At 44.5% G+C, this 20,400-nt stretch overlaps 1 protein-coding gene across 1 annotated transcript in view; it reads right to left on the bottom strand.

The window, feature by feature from the left end:
- MCU (mitochondrial calcium uniporter) overlaps positions 1 to 19,336 on the bottom strand; it is an 87,861-nt gene extending 68,525 nt beyond the window's left edge. The window contains exon 1 of the mRNA XM_036385544.2: positions 19,205 to 19,336. Coding sequence (XP_036241437.1) covers positions 19,205 to 19,336 — 132 coding nt within the window. The remainder of the gene's footprint in view (positions 1 to 19,204) is intronic.
- Between the last annotated feature and the right edge of the window lie 1,064 nt (positions 19,337 to 20,400).

The following is a 20,400-nucleotide window of genomic DNA, read 5'->3' on the forward strand; positions in this document are numbered from 1 at the left end:
CTTTTGAATTCAGGTGGAATTTTCCAAGTTATTCTCCAACCACATTCCCAGCTCACACCTTTGATGGAGCTTTAAGAGCAGGTATTTCCTTTTTCCCTTTTACATGTTACGTAAAGAGCACCAGAAGTTCCTTGCCATGGACAGTGAAACTTGAATCAATAATGATATTCAACACCTCTCAAAACCTCTCCAAGAGCTGAAATCTTTACTACCCAAGACTTCCAGGTTTTTATTTTCATGCTGGTAGACAAAAGGATGGAGATCAGGATGATAAAATAGGGAAGAGAGGAAGAGAAAGATGCCAGCAGAGAACAAATTATATGGCAGGGGTGGGAGGGAAGCAGCGAACAACCTCATTAGGCAGGATTTTAATTAAAGTGTGAAAAGAACAGCACTGCCCAACTCCAAAATTCAGTTACCTGGGACTAGAAGTATCCAGCCCTAGAGCTCAGGCACTTCAAGACAAATAAAGATTTACAAGGCCTTAAACAACCTGAGGTGGCATTGAGTCCTCCACAAAGGTGGAAGCTGCCAAGCTGCAAGGAGTCCCTCCAACAAAACACAATCCAGTCATTCCAAACAACTGTTCATGTCTACTGCTGATTAACAGCCATAAGGAAAACCTGTAAAATGTGACCTCCTTCCAGCTTGAACACTGACTAAGCCATGATAAGGATAAATCAGAATATCGTAACTTCCTCCAAGATGATCTAATTCTTCAATCCAGAAATTCCCAATGCAGAAACCCCCAGGGGTTTCATACAACACATTGCCAAGCAAATCACCAGCACCCAGCCCTGAGCCCCACTTTTAACCACCAGGTGTGAGCAGTTCACCACTTCTCTGCCCATCAGAAGATGATCAGCCCCAGCTGAAAAGTCCCAACTGGCTGCAATTTCAGCTAAGAATTTAGCCATGGTAACTTTCTTTTCAAACCACAACAGCACCCACTGGTACTTGGAGTTATCCCAGTGCCTTTTAGACCTTGAATCATCTTGACTGTGAATTTCATTTGAGTTTTCATTCCCCCCAACTCTCACATGGTCACAGTGTCACCAAAATCATCCTGGAGCTGTGTGCATGCTCAGGCACAGCTTCCACACCCTGCCTGGCAAAAGGAGGAACAGCAAACCTATGCCATGAGCTCGTTTTGAAGAGGGAATATCTCCATTAATTACATCTAATTAAATCACCAAGGTACACCTGCAGGAACACCAGTCCCAGGGGGTCACTCGGGCACTAAACCCTGGATTTTTGCTGGCATTACACAGAAACTTCCAAGAGATCCACACATATTTACCTTGAAAAGAACTTAGTTTTTTTACCAATTTTAGTATTGTTGAAACAGGTAACTTTGCTACTCCTCCAACAACAGGGAGGGCTCCTCAGCAGTTTGTGCTCAGGTGATTAAAACTGTGTGTAGATTAATTAACTCTTTCTACACAAAATTAACATCCAGTGTAAGACAAGCTCACAGGGGAGCTGGATTTTCATAGTTTTGCTGATAAATATTCCTGCTGCAGCAGCCCTACTCCTGGCTGGTAAATACTGCAAGACCCCACACAAACTAGCATGGAAAAAACCAAGATACATGGAACTTCAGGTTTAGTCAAATTTTCTCATGAGAAAAGCAATATGACATTTTTAAGAAAGCCTCACACAAAACATCTGCTAGTGAGAACTGTTCAGACTTCTGTCTCCAGGAAAAGCCAGATAATCCTGCCCACATTATTTCCTTCAAAAAGTGACAGCAGCATTTTAATATTGACCTCTTTGTTAACTTGAAAACCAAGACTAAAACTGACTTTGTACACCAAAAGGAGGAATTTTTTATCACCACATCCAGTGCTCTATCACACCCAATCCAAGCAGCAGACAAATATTTGTGTGCCTTCACCTTTATTTATGTTACCCAGCTACCTGCATTCTTCAAAAAGCATTTCTTGTCCCTTACCCTGCCAATATAAAAGGCTCTTTCTCTTCTAAGTACTCACATAACCAAGACACCAAGCTGGTGTAAAAGCTTCCCAATTTTTCTCCCGAATTGAGACTTTTTCATGGACTTACTACTAAAGTACAAGCATAAGGAAAGTTATATTTAAGTAACTAAACTAAACAAAAGGATATACACAAGAATATGATCGACTTGTTTTTAAAGTCTATTGATCATTCATTCCCTTCTCACACCCACTGTTTTGTCTCTCTTCTTCTTTTAAGTTTTTTCCTTAATCCATATCCCAATTCCTACAGGGCCTGTCTTGTTTTTGTTTCTCTGCAGTGCAATCACCATTACACAAAGACCTCAGGAATGCTAATATAGAATTATATAATATATAATAATAATAATAATAATAATATAGAGTAATATCGAATAATAAATACAAATCGAGGAAAAAAAATAAATACAAATCGAGGAAAAAAAATAAATACAAATCGAGGAAAAAAATAAATACAAATCGAGGAAAAAAATAAATACAAATCGAGGAAAAAAATAAATACAAATCTAGGAAAAAAATAAATACAAATCTAGGAAAAAAATAAATACAAATCTAGGAAAAAAATAAATACAAATCTAGGAAAAAAATAAATACAAATCTAGGAAAAAAATAAATACAAATCTAGGAAAAAGTAACTACAAATCTAGGAAAAAGTAACTACAAATCTAGGAAAAAAATAAATACAAATCTAGGAAAAAAATAAATACAAATCTAGGAAAAAAATAAATACAAATCTAGGAAAAAATAAATAAAAATCTAGGAAAATAAATAATATCTAGGAAGATAAATAAAATCCAGGAAAATAAATAAAAATCTAGGAAAATATAGAGCCTCTAACAGAGGCACAAAAGAGGCACCAAAATATCCCTGACATAGTTTTCAACTTTGTTAGGTTCTCCCTTTGAGGTGTGGAGAAAGGCTGGAGAAGAAAACAAGGCTTGGAAGGCAAAAATGTCACTTCCCCCAGGTATATCCTCGTGTAAGTGGTGAATTCTCTCTCTACAAAAAGTTTACTCCCCCAGCTGCTGAGAATTCATAACCCACATCCCAAGCCCTGGCCCAAGATGGGAAGACTGGAAATGCCAGATAATTACAACACAACACACCAAGTCCCTCGGAAAGCCAATTGCAGCCCCAAAACGCTGCAGGCAGAAATGAGAGGCATCACTCACCACACACTCCAGGCTGAGGAAAGCAGAGAACTGAGGCAGCACCAGCAGAGAGAGGGAGGCTCTCCCACCTCTTTATTCTGCTCACCACCCTCAGCTGGGCCCTGGGGCAGCTGCTCCACACCTCATTCCAGGTGGGAATGGTCCCTTCACAGCACCTGGGTGGGGCTGTCACCCACTGCCCAGCAGCTTCTACCTGGGCACTGAGCAAAGATGCTGAGGGGACACAAAAATCCTCCTTGGGAATTGTTTTTAAACACAAGTCCCCTGCTATAGGCTGGGAGAGCTAGGGATGTTCAGCCTGGAGAGAAAAAAGCTCCAGGGGAACCTGGAGCTCCTTCCAGTTCAAAGGGGGTTACAAAAAAGAGGGAGAGGGGCTTTCTACAACTGCATGGAGTAAGAGGACAAGGGGGAATGGCTTCACACCAACAGAGGAGAGGTTTAGATGGGATATTGGGAATGAGGAATTGTTCCCTGGCAGGGTGGGCAGGCCCTGGCACAGGGTGCCCAGAGCAGCTGGGGCTGCCCCTGCATCCCTGGCAGTGCCCAAGGCCAGGCAGGGAAGGGCTTGGAGCCACCTGGGATATTGGGACCCTGCCCATAAATGAGGATGGACTGGGATTTTCAATGAGGGAAATGGATTTATAGAAAATTCTCAAAGCCTGGCAGAAGGTTTACACAGTGTGTGCATCTGTATGCAAACCTTGAGATAAGAAATGCTGACTTAGAAATGCCCTGGAACAGGACAGACAATGTGGAGAGAGAAATGGAACTAGGAACAAGTTTCAAAGGATGCCTTGCAAAAGAGACTGGATACTTTGGAGAAATAGAACTGTGAAAGATGCACTGTGGTGGGACCCATGAGGGGTAATTTTAGATTATTGGCTTTAAGGCATTTACAGCATGGTGTGGCTAAAGCTGATAGGCCAAGGAATACTTATAATGTAATTAGGAAATAGTCAGCTTCTGATTGTGATAGTGTGAATTACAACATCTGTATTGTCTCGCCCTTCACATGAGACTGAAAATGGAGTAAAAGTTTTTAAATCACCTCTCAGTTGCCCATCTCTGGGTCAGAAAAGGGCATAATCCAACATCTTCCAGCCCAGACTATTCTGGGATTCTGTGACACATTAGCAAAGCTGTTAATTGGTTTCATCTCTATCTTAACACTGTGGATTAAAACGCCAAAACTTGGTAAATAAATGTTTTCTAGACAGTGCACAGAGAAAGTGCCCAGTTAAATCCTGCAGTGGGAGAAGAGGCACACAACAGCAGAAGGGACAAAAGCTCTGCCCTTCAAGCTCCCTGCTCTTTCCTCAAGCACACACAAATTGCCTCCTTTTCTGCAGCAGCAGCCACCCCTCACATACAAATCAAGCTCTAACCCTGCTGCTCCAAAGCACAGCCCCAAGTGCAGATTTGGCAGAGCAGATTTGACCCCTCAGAGACACTTCCTAAAGCTCAGGAATGCAATAGCACATTGGAATAGGTCATTATTTTTTATGGCCATGCTGCAGAAGTGGAATTTTTATGGCTGGTATTATCAGTTGAAGGAAAACTGTTCTGAAAACACAGTTGTAGATTAAGTGTTATGTATCTATACAGAGTAAATGTAACACTAATTACATTTTTTTTCCCCACTGAGTGGCATTAAATCACAATCCATTCCTGCTTATCCCCCAGGAAGCCACATAAGCTGCATTAAGACAGCCAGTTCCCACCCAGCCCAGTGTCCATCTGTCTGCAGCTAAACCTCCTCCTTCACAGCTCACACTTGCAACAGGAGCTACTCTGCAGTCCCAAAGAGAGTTTCCAAATTGCAAATTTAATGTCAGAGGCCACAAGTCCTCCAAGAGGTCCAAACAGCTCTTTGCTTTGGGAGGGACTCACAATCACCAGTCAAAGGGCAGCCATTCTTAGAAATTAAATATTTACTCACAAAAAACCTGAGGGAATCCCCACAGCCGCCTCAGCCTTCCCTGAAAAGCTCTTCTGCATCCAGGCAAGGAAGGATCCACAGAGGGAAATCATCTGCTGGCACAGGAGCTGCAAAAATTCCTTCTCTGAGTGCCCCCTGCCAGCAGTGACCACGGAGCCACCCTGGAGCTGCTGCATCCCAAGGCAAGGTGACCCTCCTGGAGAGCCTCCAGCTGCTCCTCCTGCACACTTGGCTCCCTGAGGGACATGGAAATACCAGGTTTTGCCATCCCCCAAGCCAGATATTAACTGTCCCCACAGCAAACTGATGCAAACAAATCACAGCATCCTACAACTGCAGCATCAGTGGGGTTGTGGAGGGTCCAGGGTTCTCAGGTTTGTGATGGATGCCTGGCAAAGCAGCTCTGCCAAAAAAAAAAAAAAACATTTGAGGAAACCAAGAGAGGGTAAAAAAAATTCATGGGGGCCCTAAAACTCAAAAGACACAAGTCATTTTTCGCTGTCTCGACTGTGAAATAATCAGCAAAATGTGAAGAATTTAGAAAACTACAAGAAACTGGAAATATTTTGAGGCTGAAGCTCTGCTCAGTTCACTGCCTGGGATTTGCTAGCAGTATCCATTTAAACCTGCACTCTGCCAGATTACTGTCTCACTGCCACTAATTCCAGATTATTTTTCTAAACTAGGATAATCTTACCACAAGCACAGTAAAGAGAAGATGTTTGTCTGGAAAGCAGTTCTCTTCAAAGCTGTCTTTTAAAAATCAGTTGCAACCTGTTCTGAGTGAAAACTGCCTCCAGAACTCTGAGGTTCCCCCAAAATCTCTCACTGGGAGCTCAGGAATTAAGAGTGGAAGCAACAATTTGGTCCAAAAATAATCACCAGGCAAAGGTCTGAAGCAGATGATTCAACCACCAATGCTCTCAAACATGGTTAATTTTTGCTATTTCACTTGCACTCTCTTACAATTTTTTTGCTAACTATTGATCAAAAAATTCATTTGTAGAAATGTAAAACCATGCAGAGAGGGATTAATGGCTCATGCTGATTGAAGCAGAGATTTTACACCTCCACATATCCTGCTTGGGTTTGGGCCTTAGAAACTAAACTTGGTGGGAGACAGGAGAAAAGGGAGAGGACAGGGAGAAAGTTATTTATCACTGGAGGTTCTGGAGTGCTAGATCAGCACATCACATAAAAATTAATCTTGCTGGCCACTGGTCCTTAGCCCTACTAAGAAAAACAAGAACGAGCAGCTTCAGCAGCAAAGGGGCACACATTTTATTCAACTTTATTGTTTAAATCCTACCTGAATATTACTTAAAAGCTTTTCTATAAAGGAAATACTTCAAGAACATCAGCTCTACAAAAAGCACTCTCACAGGAGGCCAACACTCCCATCTCCTCTCTCCTGGACACAAGGGTTAATTTACTCTGTTCAACCTCTGAGCTTCATAGCTCCACACTAATTACTGAGGAGAGGGAAAGGAAATTAATGGCTGGCCAGAAATGGGGGCAGAAATGAAGCAAGTGTCTACTCTGGTTATTCTTCTAAAATCAGATTATCTACCTGGAGAAGCCACATCACAATTAAAGCTGCAAACAGCAACTAGAACTGTTAAAAGCTAAGACTCTTTATTAAGGTTGTGCTCCTTCAGTCTCTTGTGGAAAACGTGCAATTAATATCCCCAAAATGACTTGGTAGTCTTGTTCTCACAGCAAGGATGAGGGGGAAAACCCCAGTTATTATTGGATTATATAATAAAATCCAATATATATTTATATATATACACTATGTATATTATATATAATACATAATCAAATTGATATATGTATTAATATTAATTATTGACATAATCCAATTGATATATTTATTAATTATTGCAAGATAAAAGCCTTGGCACAGGGAAAAAAACCTGTGTTTATCATTATGGATACACAATTAAACAAGGAGGGGAAAGTAACCTTGCATCAACAGCATCAGAAAGACCAAGGGATGAGCAAGAACAGCATCTTTGCACCAAAATTCCCAGAATATAAATCAGGAACACAGAAGAAGTCACTGAAGTGCTTTCATGCCCCTTCAAATTCCTGTACTTATTACAATAATAGTGATAGATGACAACAGCTCAAGTGCATCCTATTTTTCATGTACCTTCTTCCCACCCCCACTATTTTTCATTGTCTGCCTGCAGCTGTCCTTTCCCTTGATTTTGGGAAATAACCTCCTTCCCAGGGAGCCTGTGGCATTTATTCACACAGATCAGCAAATTACCCAGGTGGCTTTGAGTATCACACAACCTGAACTTCATTAACTGATTGCAAAAACATGAAGTCATTATACTCACAACTTGGGTGAGTATTATTATCCTTTCAACTTGGGTGATGCTCTTCACACCTACAAGGAAATAGGCAGGTATTTTTCACAGCAAGAGCTGGAAGGGTTTTGCACTCAGGTAATATGCAATAAATCAAAATTTCTCTGCTAAGAAGTTGCATGGATTTCTCTCATGTTTATTTACAAGCTCTCCATGCATCTCGAACAGCCAAGAGCAGAAGTTGGGGGATTCAGCAAAACACCAGAGCAGTAGGAGGAAGAGACAATAACAGCATCAACAAAACCAAAATTTAAAAAAAAAAAAGTATTTTCTTCTATTTTGACTGTTATATTTCTTCAGAAACCAGACTGAGGTAGATCTGGCCATAGAAAAAGCCTCACATAAGTCAGTGATCACCAGGACTGAAAATTAATATTAAGGTTCAAGCAGCACAGAAATGAAATCAGAGCTGGAGAGCTGCAGCTGTAAACACAACCCATAAAATTCAAGTTTAATCACTTAGGATTAAAGAAGTTTCATGGATATTACTGCCAGTGGTCAGCCAAGCTGTTCTCCAGCAGCTCTGTTATTTACAGCTATTAAATAACTGAATTAAAGTGTTCCAGAGAATGCTTTTTCCAAGGCAAATCATGGCCAAAATAATACACATTTTAAACGACCCTGTGCTCACAAATGGCAAAAAAAAGGGAAACACAATTGAGAACTAAATTAGCCTAATCTAAAAACAACTCTTGGGATTGGAAGTATATATATTATATATATCCCAGTTGGTATTATAAAAATTGAAAGCATGACAATGGAAGGCTGCAAGCTTTACTATTATTTTTTTATAACTTTTCTAAAGAAAAGTTTGGAGGAGGCAGAGTAACAGAGCTGGAGCACATTAAAATACATTAACAGAAAACAGTCAGAGGAGGGGTTTTGGGGGGTGTTCATGGAAAGGAGAAAATTTAATTTTTTAGCCAAGGAAATTGAGAAAAACACAGACCTGACACCCAGCCAGAGGGGTCTCCAGGTCCTCAGTGGGATGGCATAGCTAGGGCAGGAATTCAGCTTCCAGGCTGTGTTTTTCCACATTGCCAAGGCTGTAAGGAGGCCTGGAAGGGTTTGTGAGTCAGAACCCGCCTGGAGCATCCTCAGCTCCTGCAGGAGGCAAGCAGAGCTCTGGCTGTGCCACGAAACCCCTGCACGGATACCCAGGGAACGGGAGGGGATTCCTGTGATTCCATCCCACTGGAAATGCACACAAATTATGGAAAGGCTGCCCTGAAAACTGCTGTGGTGCTCTGACATTGCAATTCCAAGAACAAACACCCTCTCTGGTGCACTCTGTTACATAAAACGTCAGGCTAATCACAGCAGTTCAGTTTTGAGTGTTGCCAAATGTCCTAAACTGAAGGAAAAATGGGAGTTGCAGTGTTGAGGATGAGTCAGTTCCACACCTACTCCCCAAAAGTGGAGAAATGGAGAAATTAATGACATCTCACTGACCACAACAACAAGGTGGGTCCCCAGGATGAGGTGAGAGATGAGAATTGACTCCAAGTTCTCAGAAGGCTGATTATTATGTTATATTATATTATGTTATATTACATTATATTATATTGTGTTATATTATATACTATATTTTATATTATATATATAATATAAAAGATATAAAATATATTTTCTATTCTATTATTCTATTCTATTTTATTCTATTCTATTTTATTCTATTCTATTTTATTCTATTCTATTCTATACTAAAACTACAAAGAAAGGCTACAGCTAGAAGGCTAGAAAAGAATGATAATAAAAAATTTGTGACAGACTAAGAGAGTCTGACACAGCTGGATGTGATTGGTCATTAAATTAAAATAAACTCACACGCTGGGTAAGTAAACAATTCTCCAAATCACATTCCAAAGCAGCAGAACCGAGAGAAGCTGAAGCTTCCCAGGAGAAGAAATCCAGGTGAAGGGATTTTTCATAAAATATCCCAGTGACACTCAGGAGCACACAGGGCTTGCTTTAAATCCCCAAAGCCACACTGCTCTAGGCACAGGTGTTCCTGTGCTTTCTTTCCACTGAAACTGGAATAACTCGGGAACAACCTCGAGGAGGATGACTGCATCAAACTCGAGTCTGATTTTTTTAAGAAAAGCCCAAATCTCTCTTCTGAGACACCAGGAGCAGTTTTTTTTTTTTTACTTCCATGAAGAAGTAGGTCATGGAAGCAGCAGCTCCAGCAAAGTCCCTGCCCCAGATGCAGAGCCCCGAGTGCTGCTCCAGACTGGAGCTGTGTGTTACCAGCGTGCCTGCACTGGGAGAGGAGGGCATCCTGCAGAGGATGCCATGTGGCACCACTGCCTGCAAAGGGAAAAAAACACAATGCAGCACAAGCAGAGGAGCTGCTGTGCACAGGAAAACTGAATGGTGTGCAGGGACAGCCACCAGAAACAACCCACCTCTGGGGAAAGATGAAAAAAAGACCCCAACGTCTGTTAAAAATGTTATTTACTCTTACTGTGATATTCTTTGAAAAATCCCTTTGCCAAGATTTTTTCTCCTGGGAAGGTGAGAAGCCTCAGCTTCTCCATGTTTTGCTGCTCTGGAATGTGGTCTGGAGATTGTTTATCCAAACATGTGAATCGTTTTTAATTAATGACTAATGAAAGCTAGTTATGAGTGACTCTCTGAGGAGCCACGAGTTTTTATTATTTATTCTTTTCTAGCTTTCTGATGTATATTTTTCTCTATAGTTTAGTATCGTTTTGTAATATAATATAATAAAATATAGTATAGTACAATAATATAGTATAGTATAGTACAATAATAGAGTATAGTATAGTACAATAATAGAGTATAGTATAATACAATAATATAGTATAATATAGTACAATAATATAGTATAATATAGTATAATATAGTATAATATAGTATAATATAGTATAATATAGTATAATATAGTACAATAATATAGTATAATATAGTACAATAATATAGTATAATATAGTACAATAATATAGTATAATATAGTATAATATAGTATAATATAGTATAATATAGTATAATATAGTATAATATAGTATAATATAGTATAATATAGTATAATATAGTATAATATAGTATAATATAGTATAATATAGTATAATATAGTATAATATAGTATAATATATACTATATCAGCCTTCTAAGAATATGGAGTCAAATTCATCTCTTCCCTCATCCTGGGACCCTTGCAAAACACAACAATTTACAAAACAATTCATTTCACATAGTATCAATGTGTTCAATTCACATAATACCAATAATAATAAGTACCAATAATAATAATACCAATAAGTATTCAATTCACATAATATAAATTTCGCGTACTATCAATGCTCCTCTCAAAATCCTGACTTCCTTGCCAGCTCAAAAACCCATATCTGTGTGGTGTCACATCCTGCCCTGCTCAATAATGAGGTACTTTGTGAAACTATTTGTTTGAAATGACTCTCTGGAGCACTAAATGCCAAGAGGAAATATGGAAATGCTCGCTCCCACACACAGGAGTTCGAAACCGTGATTTGTTTTCCACGAGAACATGTGTGAATCTGAGTCACAGGCTTTGTCTTTGGACAAAATTATCCTTAAAATAAAACCCATCTTAGCACTCGTCAACTCTGTGGTCGTGGTTTTTTGGCCCCAGGCCAGAGCTCTGTTTTGGACCATCAGTTTCTGTTACTTAGCAATCAGCCTCACATCACCAGCCCAGCCAGCAGGAACGGATGTCTCAGCGCTTGCTGTGGTTTCCAGGCTCAAAACCAGCACCAGTCCCCCTGTGTGAGGCAGGCACTGACCACAGCCCGAGCCAGAGCCAGCCTCAGAGGTTCTGCAGGCAGCTCATGGAGCACAAGGACAGCTCATCCTGAGCAGGGAACAATTTTGAATGCATTCCCTTCGTGCAGAAGGGAGTGTCTAGAGCTGGTTTCATTCCTAGCAATAGACACTGCTCATGAAACAATTCTTCTCTCTTAACAGAGACACTGGGTTTGGTTCCCTTGAATCCCTTACTCCGAATTCCAAGGGAAGGATCCCACTCTCCACTTCAATACAACACCCCCAAACTCGGGAGGAACCACACAGCGCTGAGGAGTGCAATTATCCAATCCACTCAATATTTAGACAACGAAATTTCTGTTGTCACTGCCTCAGGAACAAGTCCCTGGGTAACAGGAATAGCCTTGCAGCAAGCAGGAGGCTCCCAGGGGAGCCCTCATGCATCACAAACATCCAACCAAACCTTCAACTCACCCTTTCCCCCTCTGCAGGAAGCCGAGAGGATTTCCCAAGTCACATGGTAAATCAGGGCATTTTCATTCCAAAAAAGGAATCACATTCTTCTCCCCCTGGGAAATCTCTGCAGTTTTGCAGCTCACTGTTATTTCGGGGAGAAAATAACTTTTGCTGCCAGCTTTCCCTCCCATCTCCCCCTGCCAGGAATCTTTGTGATGTTTGGGACAGGCTTCCAATTAATTTAAATGACTATTAAAAGGCTGCTGCTGCACTGCACAGTCACAGTGTGTGAGTTTTGTCTGGAAGCAGAAAACACGAGCGGGACGTGGGATCTCAAATTATTCTCAGAGGCAAGCGTGAATAATGACAGAACAGAATCCATGCAGGAAAATTTGTATAGAAAAACCATCATCCAGACCCCAGGTATTTCTTTTTAACACAAAAGTTGAAAAAAAAAAAAAATCCCACATCACTCTTGTGCTATCTCGGGCAGCCCATGTTCTCTTAATATCTTCATTTGTCAGAGTAGTACTTAAAATTGTCATTTTTGGAGTTGCTTTGCCAGGCAGAAAACTCATTCTCATTTAAGTCCAAACATCTAAGAAAAATGACGAGGCTAAATGATGAGGATGTATTTTTAAAGAATGGTTGAAGTGGAATGAATAACTATTTCCTCTTACAACAATCTGTCAGAACTCATTTCCTTCCTACTCCGATTCCATCTCACAATCTGCACCCTGGCCAGCAAACATCCTTTTGCTGCTCCTTCTGCAGGTTTCAGCTGCAAACCCAAAAGAGCTCAGCACCACCAGGAGTCAGTCTGGGCAGAAGAAAAAAGGGTTTGAGACAAGACTGACAATCACCCAGAGCTGGTTCTTATGGTGGCTGCTCCCTTGTAGATCCTCCACAAGTTACAAATCTGAGTGCAACTGGAGTTTTAATTATTCCAACAGGGAGTGTCAGAGATTGAGAGTTTCCACATTGCATGGCAGTCCTTTCCTCCTGGGGAAGCCAACAAAAGCAAATTGCTGAAATGAGCTCTGCATTTCCTAATTCCTTAAGAGCTGCCAAGAATGCAGAGAAAGAGAGTGGACATGCTCTGTGTTTTACATGAGGCAAAAGCCATACCCCACAGGCTCGTCCTGCTGGAAACTAATTCCACAGCACACTCAAGTGCAGCATATTTTCATCTTCATTAAGATGACATCTCATTTTGATGACCAATTGAGACCTTAATAACAGGGAGAAAACCCTCTGCAGAATCTTCAACAGCAGAAGCACAGGTCATTTCATTTTCAGCATTAAATACTCAAGGACAAAATAGCCCTTAAAGCCTGATTGCTGTAGTTTGCACTGGGAGAGTGAAAATGTGATGAAATCCCCACCAGCAATAGCACAGGTGGTCTCAAGAGCACTTCAGAAATAAGAAGTATGCCCCCATGGTGAGCACAGGGAACACAGCTTCATCTAGTTTCAACAAATTTCACATTTTTTAGTACAGTTCCTCATGCTACCAGAAGCCACAGAAGTAGAAAGCAGCAGTTGGGATTTTAGGAAGAGTGGCTGACCACCAACTGACACTGCAATAAATGAATAATTACTTGTTAAAAAAACAACAAGCCACCCAAATCTAAAACAATCTCTACCATTTCCACAGACCTCCAATCAGGAGAATAATTTAAATTGCATATTTGAGTCATCTCAATGCTATTTTGTAGAATGGCAAACTGGTGACTCATAGCACAAATCAGAAATTAAGTCATAAAAGTTATGTTGCACCCTCCAGACTGGGTGGAGCCTTACCTCACAGAAAGTTTCCTCTTTCAGATGAGTCTTAAAGCAGCTTTAGAGAAAGATCAACTTTTTTTTCCTTATCTTTCTAAGACCTGGCTCTGATCAGGAGAGCTGTACCCCTCCTGTCCGAGCACAGCTGAGAAACACTCCCCTTGTGGAAACAGAACTGCCTTGAAATTTTTATATTAGTGACAGCATCAACTTGATCATGACTGTGACTTCCTTTCCCTAAATTCAAAGTCTTTATTATTCTCATGTTATAAATAAAACATAAATAAATGGTAATATCACCAAACAACTGTCAAAAAACCCCAAACCAATACTTAGTCCTCATATTGTGCTCCTCTTTCACACAGAGAGAGCCCTGAAAGTGTGTTCTCTGATTTTAGCCACTTTCATACATCCAAAAATATTTGCTGGTCATCCCCTTTAGCACAGATTTTTAATCATTCCTTGGAAAATCACAATCAGCAGTATGCCAGGTCAGGAAAACAGCAGTACAGTTAATTAAGCAAGGCTGCCAGCTTCCATCCTCAGCAAAAACAAACCCAAGAGTCTTCCAAGTGCCACCGTCCCTGCAGCCACCCACTGCCACTGCCTGAGCTTCACCTGGCAGCAGTGGGACAATAAACGGCAGCTTTGGTGACAGGGAGGTGCTGGAACCCTGGATGCTGAGAATTTTAAACTTTCTGTGCTGACAGGCACTGAGCCCCAAGAGAACACTCATTCTCCACTGAGGCTGTGGAGAAAACTTCCAAAACTGAATAATAGAATTCAGTTCTATCTAAATGAGTGGTAGAATTCAAATCTTGCCATAATCTGGGATTGTGGGTGTGGAGTTTGAATAGAAGTGTGTGATATCACAGGGTGGAAAACTTAGAGTTTAAGGTTTTAGAATATAGGAAAAAATATAAACAAGATGGAGGTTTTAGGGCAGAAGCCGGTCCATCTTCCTCACCTTCTTCTCCATGGGTTTGGGTGGTTTTGTGTAATTGGATAAAAAAGTCCACGTTGTGGGCCATGGGTGATTGGTTATTGGGTTAAAAGTAAAAATAATTTAGGTTTCGTTTCCTAATTGGACAGTTTATCCTTAAAAAGCCTTGTAGAGAGAGAGAGATAGGGCTCCATTTTGGTTTGTTGGAGGGAAGTGCTGTAGAACTCATGGTTTGTGAGACTGTAACATAGATAAGAACTAACAAACATCTGAGTCCCAGCAAGAAATTCCATCTCACACATTTAATCCTGACCCTGGCAAAAAAGAAGCAAAAACTCCTTGTGTCTTGCCCTCGGGGCTTGAGGTGGGCCCACAGGAAATTATGTCCACACTATTGAGCTACAGCTTTTCTGGAAGTCAGTGCTGCAGAGGGAAAAAACTCACTAAGTACACATTGTATCTATGGTGAATAAAGGACATCTGCAGCAGGATGCCCCCTGCATCCTCCTCTTGAGGCTTTATCCCTTCTCTCCTTGGCACAGAGCAAGGTCTCTGCAGGATACAGTCTCCACTACATCCTCAAACCTGGGCCACCAAAAATCCTACCTGGCTTGGAGGATGGATCAGCACAACCTCAGGAGCAGAAAGACAAACCTGCAGGTTTGTCCAATACCTACTCAAAATCTGGCTGCAGCTCAGATGGGTTCAGTTTTCCCTTCTTAGGTTTAGAAGAAGGCACTAGGAGTCAATATTCCTGATCTGCCCAGAGCTGCTAGAATGAACCACCACAGGAATGCTACACACAGCCAAGCCCTTGATTTTCTGTAGGTATTTGTGCACCAGCTGATTACATTCCAACCCAGCATAACCCAACCCCTGGCTACAGGCACCAGGAAATGCAGGAACAGGAGCCTCTAATCTCTGCAGGAAGAAAGCCATGAGGATTAGGTGTTCAACACACAGAAGCAGAGTGTTTCATTTAAGGATTTTGTCCACCTCCAACATCACTGCAAACCATCTATAGCTTGCTTCCCTTGTGAGGCTTTTCCACGCCTGCTTCCCAGCCCTTGGGAAGCTGACCCTCAACTTCCACAGCACCTGGGGCAAGCAGGAGACAAGAAAGGCCTTTCCTTGTTCCATTGGGAAGCTTCCTTTGAGGAAAAGCCCCACTTTAATTCTCTCTCCAAGCTGTGCTACAGGACATGTGGCCTCCCACACATTACACCCCCAGCACCTTCTCCACTGCAAACACATTTGGGAACTCTGCTTCCTCCACCCTCACGTGTGTGCAGCCAAACAGAGAGACTGGAAAGAGATGCAGCCTCTGACATTTCTGCTCCAAGTTCATTTATTCAGCTCTGTCACACCCTTCCAAAGCTGTGGATCCCAAGCCCCACCTGCTCCATGGTCAGGCCTCCTCACCCTGCAATGCACACCAGCACCACACTCACAGGGGAAATCTACAAACATCAATAAAAACTTCCTTCTTCTTGCTTATCCCTACTCCAAGATCAATGAACAAACTTCTCATTCAAGTTTCTTGCATGTCCCTCCCCAGATCTCTCACCCCTTGTGATCCTGTTCAGGACAGACTCATGGTCCTCTCCCTACGGGATTGTTCCTGCAGGAATGTCTCCATGCTGAGCCCACTGAGCTTTCCCAGCTCCCCCAAGTTCCAGAACTCTCCAGCAGGCTGTGAATGCTTCACTCAAGCCCTGTGTCCCCCAGTATTGGTGGAATCCCAACTGTTCCCTCATAATCCAAGGATTTGTTCACCTCCTTGCCCTCTCTCCCATTTGGTGGTATCAAAACCTCCTCCTCTATACTTCACCCATCTGGAGGAGTTTTTTTTGCTTATTTTACAGCTCTGTCCTCTCACAGTAACCTGGTCTGCTGGTGCAGTTTCTTCCAGCATTATTTATATTGCTTTTGAAAGAACTCATCCATAAGACCATTTAGCATTTCCACCCTGTCTCAAAGAAAACCCATTTAATTTATCACCCCTGTGAGAAACCAGCCATCCTGAGAAGTGCCCAAGTAGAATTGATGGTACTAAAAACAACACTGCACAGAAACACCTGATGTAACCACTCTATTAATTACACCCATATTATACAAACTCTTCCTACATCTTTCCTAATTTAATCTGTGGTGTCAGGAAGCTTGTACATCCCAGCCTCATGACAAAGAGGGATCAATTCCTCATCAGCCATAACTGATTGATGTGAGTCTGACCAGTCCTAACCACCTCTGATAACAAAGACTGAACAGCCTTCCCAGGAAATAATTCAGCATTCCACTGCTCTTACTGTCAGGAAAGTCTGCCAGCCCCTAACCAAGCCCCTCTGCTCACACTGTGAGCCCATTCCTTCCCCCACCTGATGAGATTTGTCTGGTTTTCTGCTTCTCCTTTGCAGCAACACTTCCTTTCAATTTCCTCTTTATTATGAAAGCTCCAGTTCCTTTAATTTCTCCTCACAGATCACTTATTCCAGGATTCAGCTGCTCTCTCCCAGTGCTCTGCAGAGTTTCTCAAGTGCAGTGTGAGGGAAAGCAGAACTCATCTCTGCTATGAGGGGACAAACAGGCCCATCACAGATGCTGCCAGAGGGAACTGCCAGGATCCTGGATCCCCATCTCTTGGGTCTCAGGGATCCAGCCCAACTGACCTGCTGAAAAAACCCCAAAAACCAATGACTGCAACACCACAGCCAGGCTGCCAAAAACCAAACAGCACAGCCCAACTAAACCAGGAGGGCTTTCTAATCATCAGTCCCCAGGACAGGAGCAAAATCCTCCTCCTCCTTCCCCAAGCTCCTGCAGGAGACAGCTCTGACAGTGGGATTTTAACATGCCCACAGCTCAGTCACGTCCATTCAGTATCCTGGGCAAACACAGGAGATTCAAGGCTTTTTTATGTTTTTTTTTATAATTTTCTAACACATTTACTGCTCCACTTAGCTCCAGTCCTTTAATTTCTCCTCACAGATCACTTATTCCAGGATTCAGCTGCTCTCTCCCAGTGCTCTGCAGAGTTTCTCAAGTGCAGTGTGAGGGAAAGCAGAACTCATCTCTGCTGTGAGGGGACAAACAGGCACATCACAGATGCTGCCAGAGGGAACTGCCAGGATCCTGGATCCCCATTTCTTGGGTCTCAGGGATTCAACCAAACCAACCTGCTGAAAAAACCCCAAAAACCAATGACTGCAACACCACAGCCAGGCTGCCAAGAATCAAACAGAGCCCAACTAAAGCCAGGAGGGCTTTCTAATCATCAGTCCCCGGGACAGGAGCAAAATCCTCCTCCTCCTTCCCCAAGCTCCTGCAGGAGACAGCTCTGACAGTGGGATTTTAACATGCCCACAGCTCAGTCACGTCCATTCGGTATCCTGGGCAAACACAGGAGATTCACAGCTTTTTAATGGTTTTTTATAATTTTCTCACACATTTACTGCTCCACTTAGCCCAAGGAGTGAAACCAAGCCCGAATCCAAGTCTCCGTTAAATCAATCGCAAAGGTCAATTTAAATTTAGACAAACACAAATTATTTGCCAGGGCCACACCGCTGAAGGAGGCTGCTCAAATATTAATTAGGGGCGCTGGAAAGGCCATTCCACACCTCAGCAGGTGCCGGGATGATCCCACAAGTCGCACCTCACACGTGGGAAGGAGCGGGACCGCCGGGATGGAGACATCCGATCCGGACGGAACCTCCGGCATCCCCTGATGCCAGAACGCTCCGGCAGGGGCGGGGGAACGAGCGGCACCGCGGGGGTACCCGGCACAAAGAACTCTTCCAAGAGCACCCCAGGGAGCACAGCCACGGATCCGCTGCTCCAGAGCCCGCTCCGCCACCCGATTAATCCACGATTTTGGTGCCTCCCCGGAGTTCCGGGATTACTTGTTAGGAACACAACAAGGGAGCGACAGGTGCACACCTCCGACAGAAGCTCCTTTAGAGGCAGCACTAAAACACGTTGTGGCAAAAGCCGTAAGGATAACCCACGGTTACACACCGTTCCCTTAGTTTAAAAAGAAAAAAAGAGGAGGAAAAGCCCTCCCGGTATTTTTAGCAAATCTTTCGAGCTCCAAGACGCAACCTGCTGCCTTCACAGTTTTTTTCCGCCCTGAGACACACAGCAAAGCCGTGCGCTGCCAGTCCCTCTTTTCCTGGCACAGCCCCCGAGGAGAAGGGAGCGCACAGAGCCCGGCTGGCTTTGCCCCCGTCCCTCCCCAGCCGCCGCACCGGGGAGCCGCATTCGGGGAGCCCCCCGAGCGCCTCTGCCTTGGCTGACCTTGAGGGGGGCGGGCAGAGAAGGAGGCGAGGCAGAGCCCGGGGCAGAGGCGCTGCGCTGCCCGCTCCGCTCGGTGCCGGTGCCGCCGCTCCCGCTCCCGGCGGGGGCTCCGCGCCCCCTCCCCGCCCGGCGGCCCCCAGCGCCACCTGGCGGCCGCGCCCCGCGACCCCCGCCCCGGGAGCGCGGCCCCGGAGCGCCGGGCAGCGCCGGCAGCACCGCCCGCTCCCGGAGCGGCGCGGCGCCGGCGGGCCAGGAGCTGCCGCTGCCGGAGCGACACCGGCCGAGCTCCGCTGCCGCCGCCCGCCGCCGCGCTCAAGTTTCACCCGGTGACGGTGCTAAGAATAAACGCGCAGCTGGCGGAGCCAGGAAGCGCCGCGAAACCGCCGTGGAGCAGCCGCGGAGCCGGGGCCCCCGCGCCGCCCGCCGGCAGCGCGCCCGCCTTCTGAAGGGCACACGGCTGCCGCCTCACTCACCGTCCGGTGTCGCTGCTGCTGCTGCTGGCGGCGCCGGCCCAGCGCCGGGAAGCGGCCGGCGGCGGCGGTGAGCGCGGCGGGGCGGCGGCCGCAGAGGAGGAGCGGCAGCGCTCTGCCCGCCGTGGCCGCCATCGCGCCGCTAGAGCCGCCCCACGCTGCGGCGGCGGCGGCGGCGGTGCTGCTGCCGCCCGGGCGGGGCGGGGAGCGCCGGGGCGGGGCCAGCCGGCGCCGCCGGCCAATCGCTGCGCCCCTCCGGCCCGCCCCGGGGCCCGTGCAGCCAATCGGCGCCGAGCGGGTGGGCGGCCCGGAGAGGTGATTGGACGGTGGGCGGGGCTGCGCGCGGGCCTGAGGGCAGGGAAACTCCTCGACGGGGGTGCCTCGGGGGGCGGAGCCTGTGATGGGCGTGGTCGATGGGGGCGGAGCCAATGGTGGGCAGGGCGGGGAGTGGAAAGAGGGGGCGCGGGGGGAGCCCTAAGGGGGAACAGCCAGGGACGGGATACGGGAACGTGGGGAGCACCGGGAAAGGGAGATCACCAGGGAGAGGCTGCAGGAAGATGGGGTACAGCAAAGATACCACAACGGACGCAGTGTAGGGGTGGCATAGGGATTTGGGGCGCTGGCTCAGACTGGCACCCCAGCCAACATCAGTTTCAGTGAAGGGTAAGAAAAGTATGTGATAAAAAATATCTGGATAGATATATATATGTGTGTGTGTGTATATGTGTGTACATACATGTGTGTGCACATATTTACATACATATTTATTTATATATGTGTATATGTATGTGCACATATATACATATATATATATATACATATATATATATAAAAATATGTATTGCAGACATGGTGGGCTGGGCTGCCAGCACAGACCTTGCAGCACCTGGGCTAAATAAGCAATCTGTGCTCAGCTTTCTCTTGGAAGGTGATGTACCTGGATTACTTTACTTAGAAAAGACTTTTCCTCTGGCCTTGGGACTTACTACAGCACCGATGGCAGCTCCTTCTGAATTCCTGTTATTTATCCCTCTGCGTTTCTAAAAATACGGAGAGGAGCACGACCAAGTCATGGGATGACACAGATGTGCTTCAGTATCACCCACACCATCACAACACTCCTTTTTCCATCCCCACCTCCCTCCAGTGCTGCCTGATGGGTTGTTCTAAGCTTTCCTCCAAGCAATGTCATTTTGGAG

This window comes from Molothrus ater, chromosome 8, assembly GCF_012460135.2.
Source record: "Molothrus ater isolate BHLD 08-10-18 breed brown headed cowbird chromosome 8, BPBGC_Mater_1.1, whole genome shotgun sequence".
NCBI lineage: Eukaryota > Metazoa > Chordata > Aves > Passeriformes > Icteridae > Molothrus > Molothrus ater.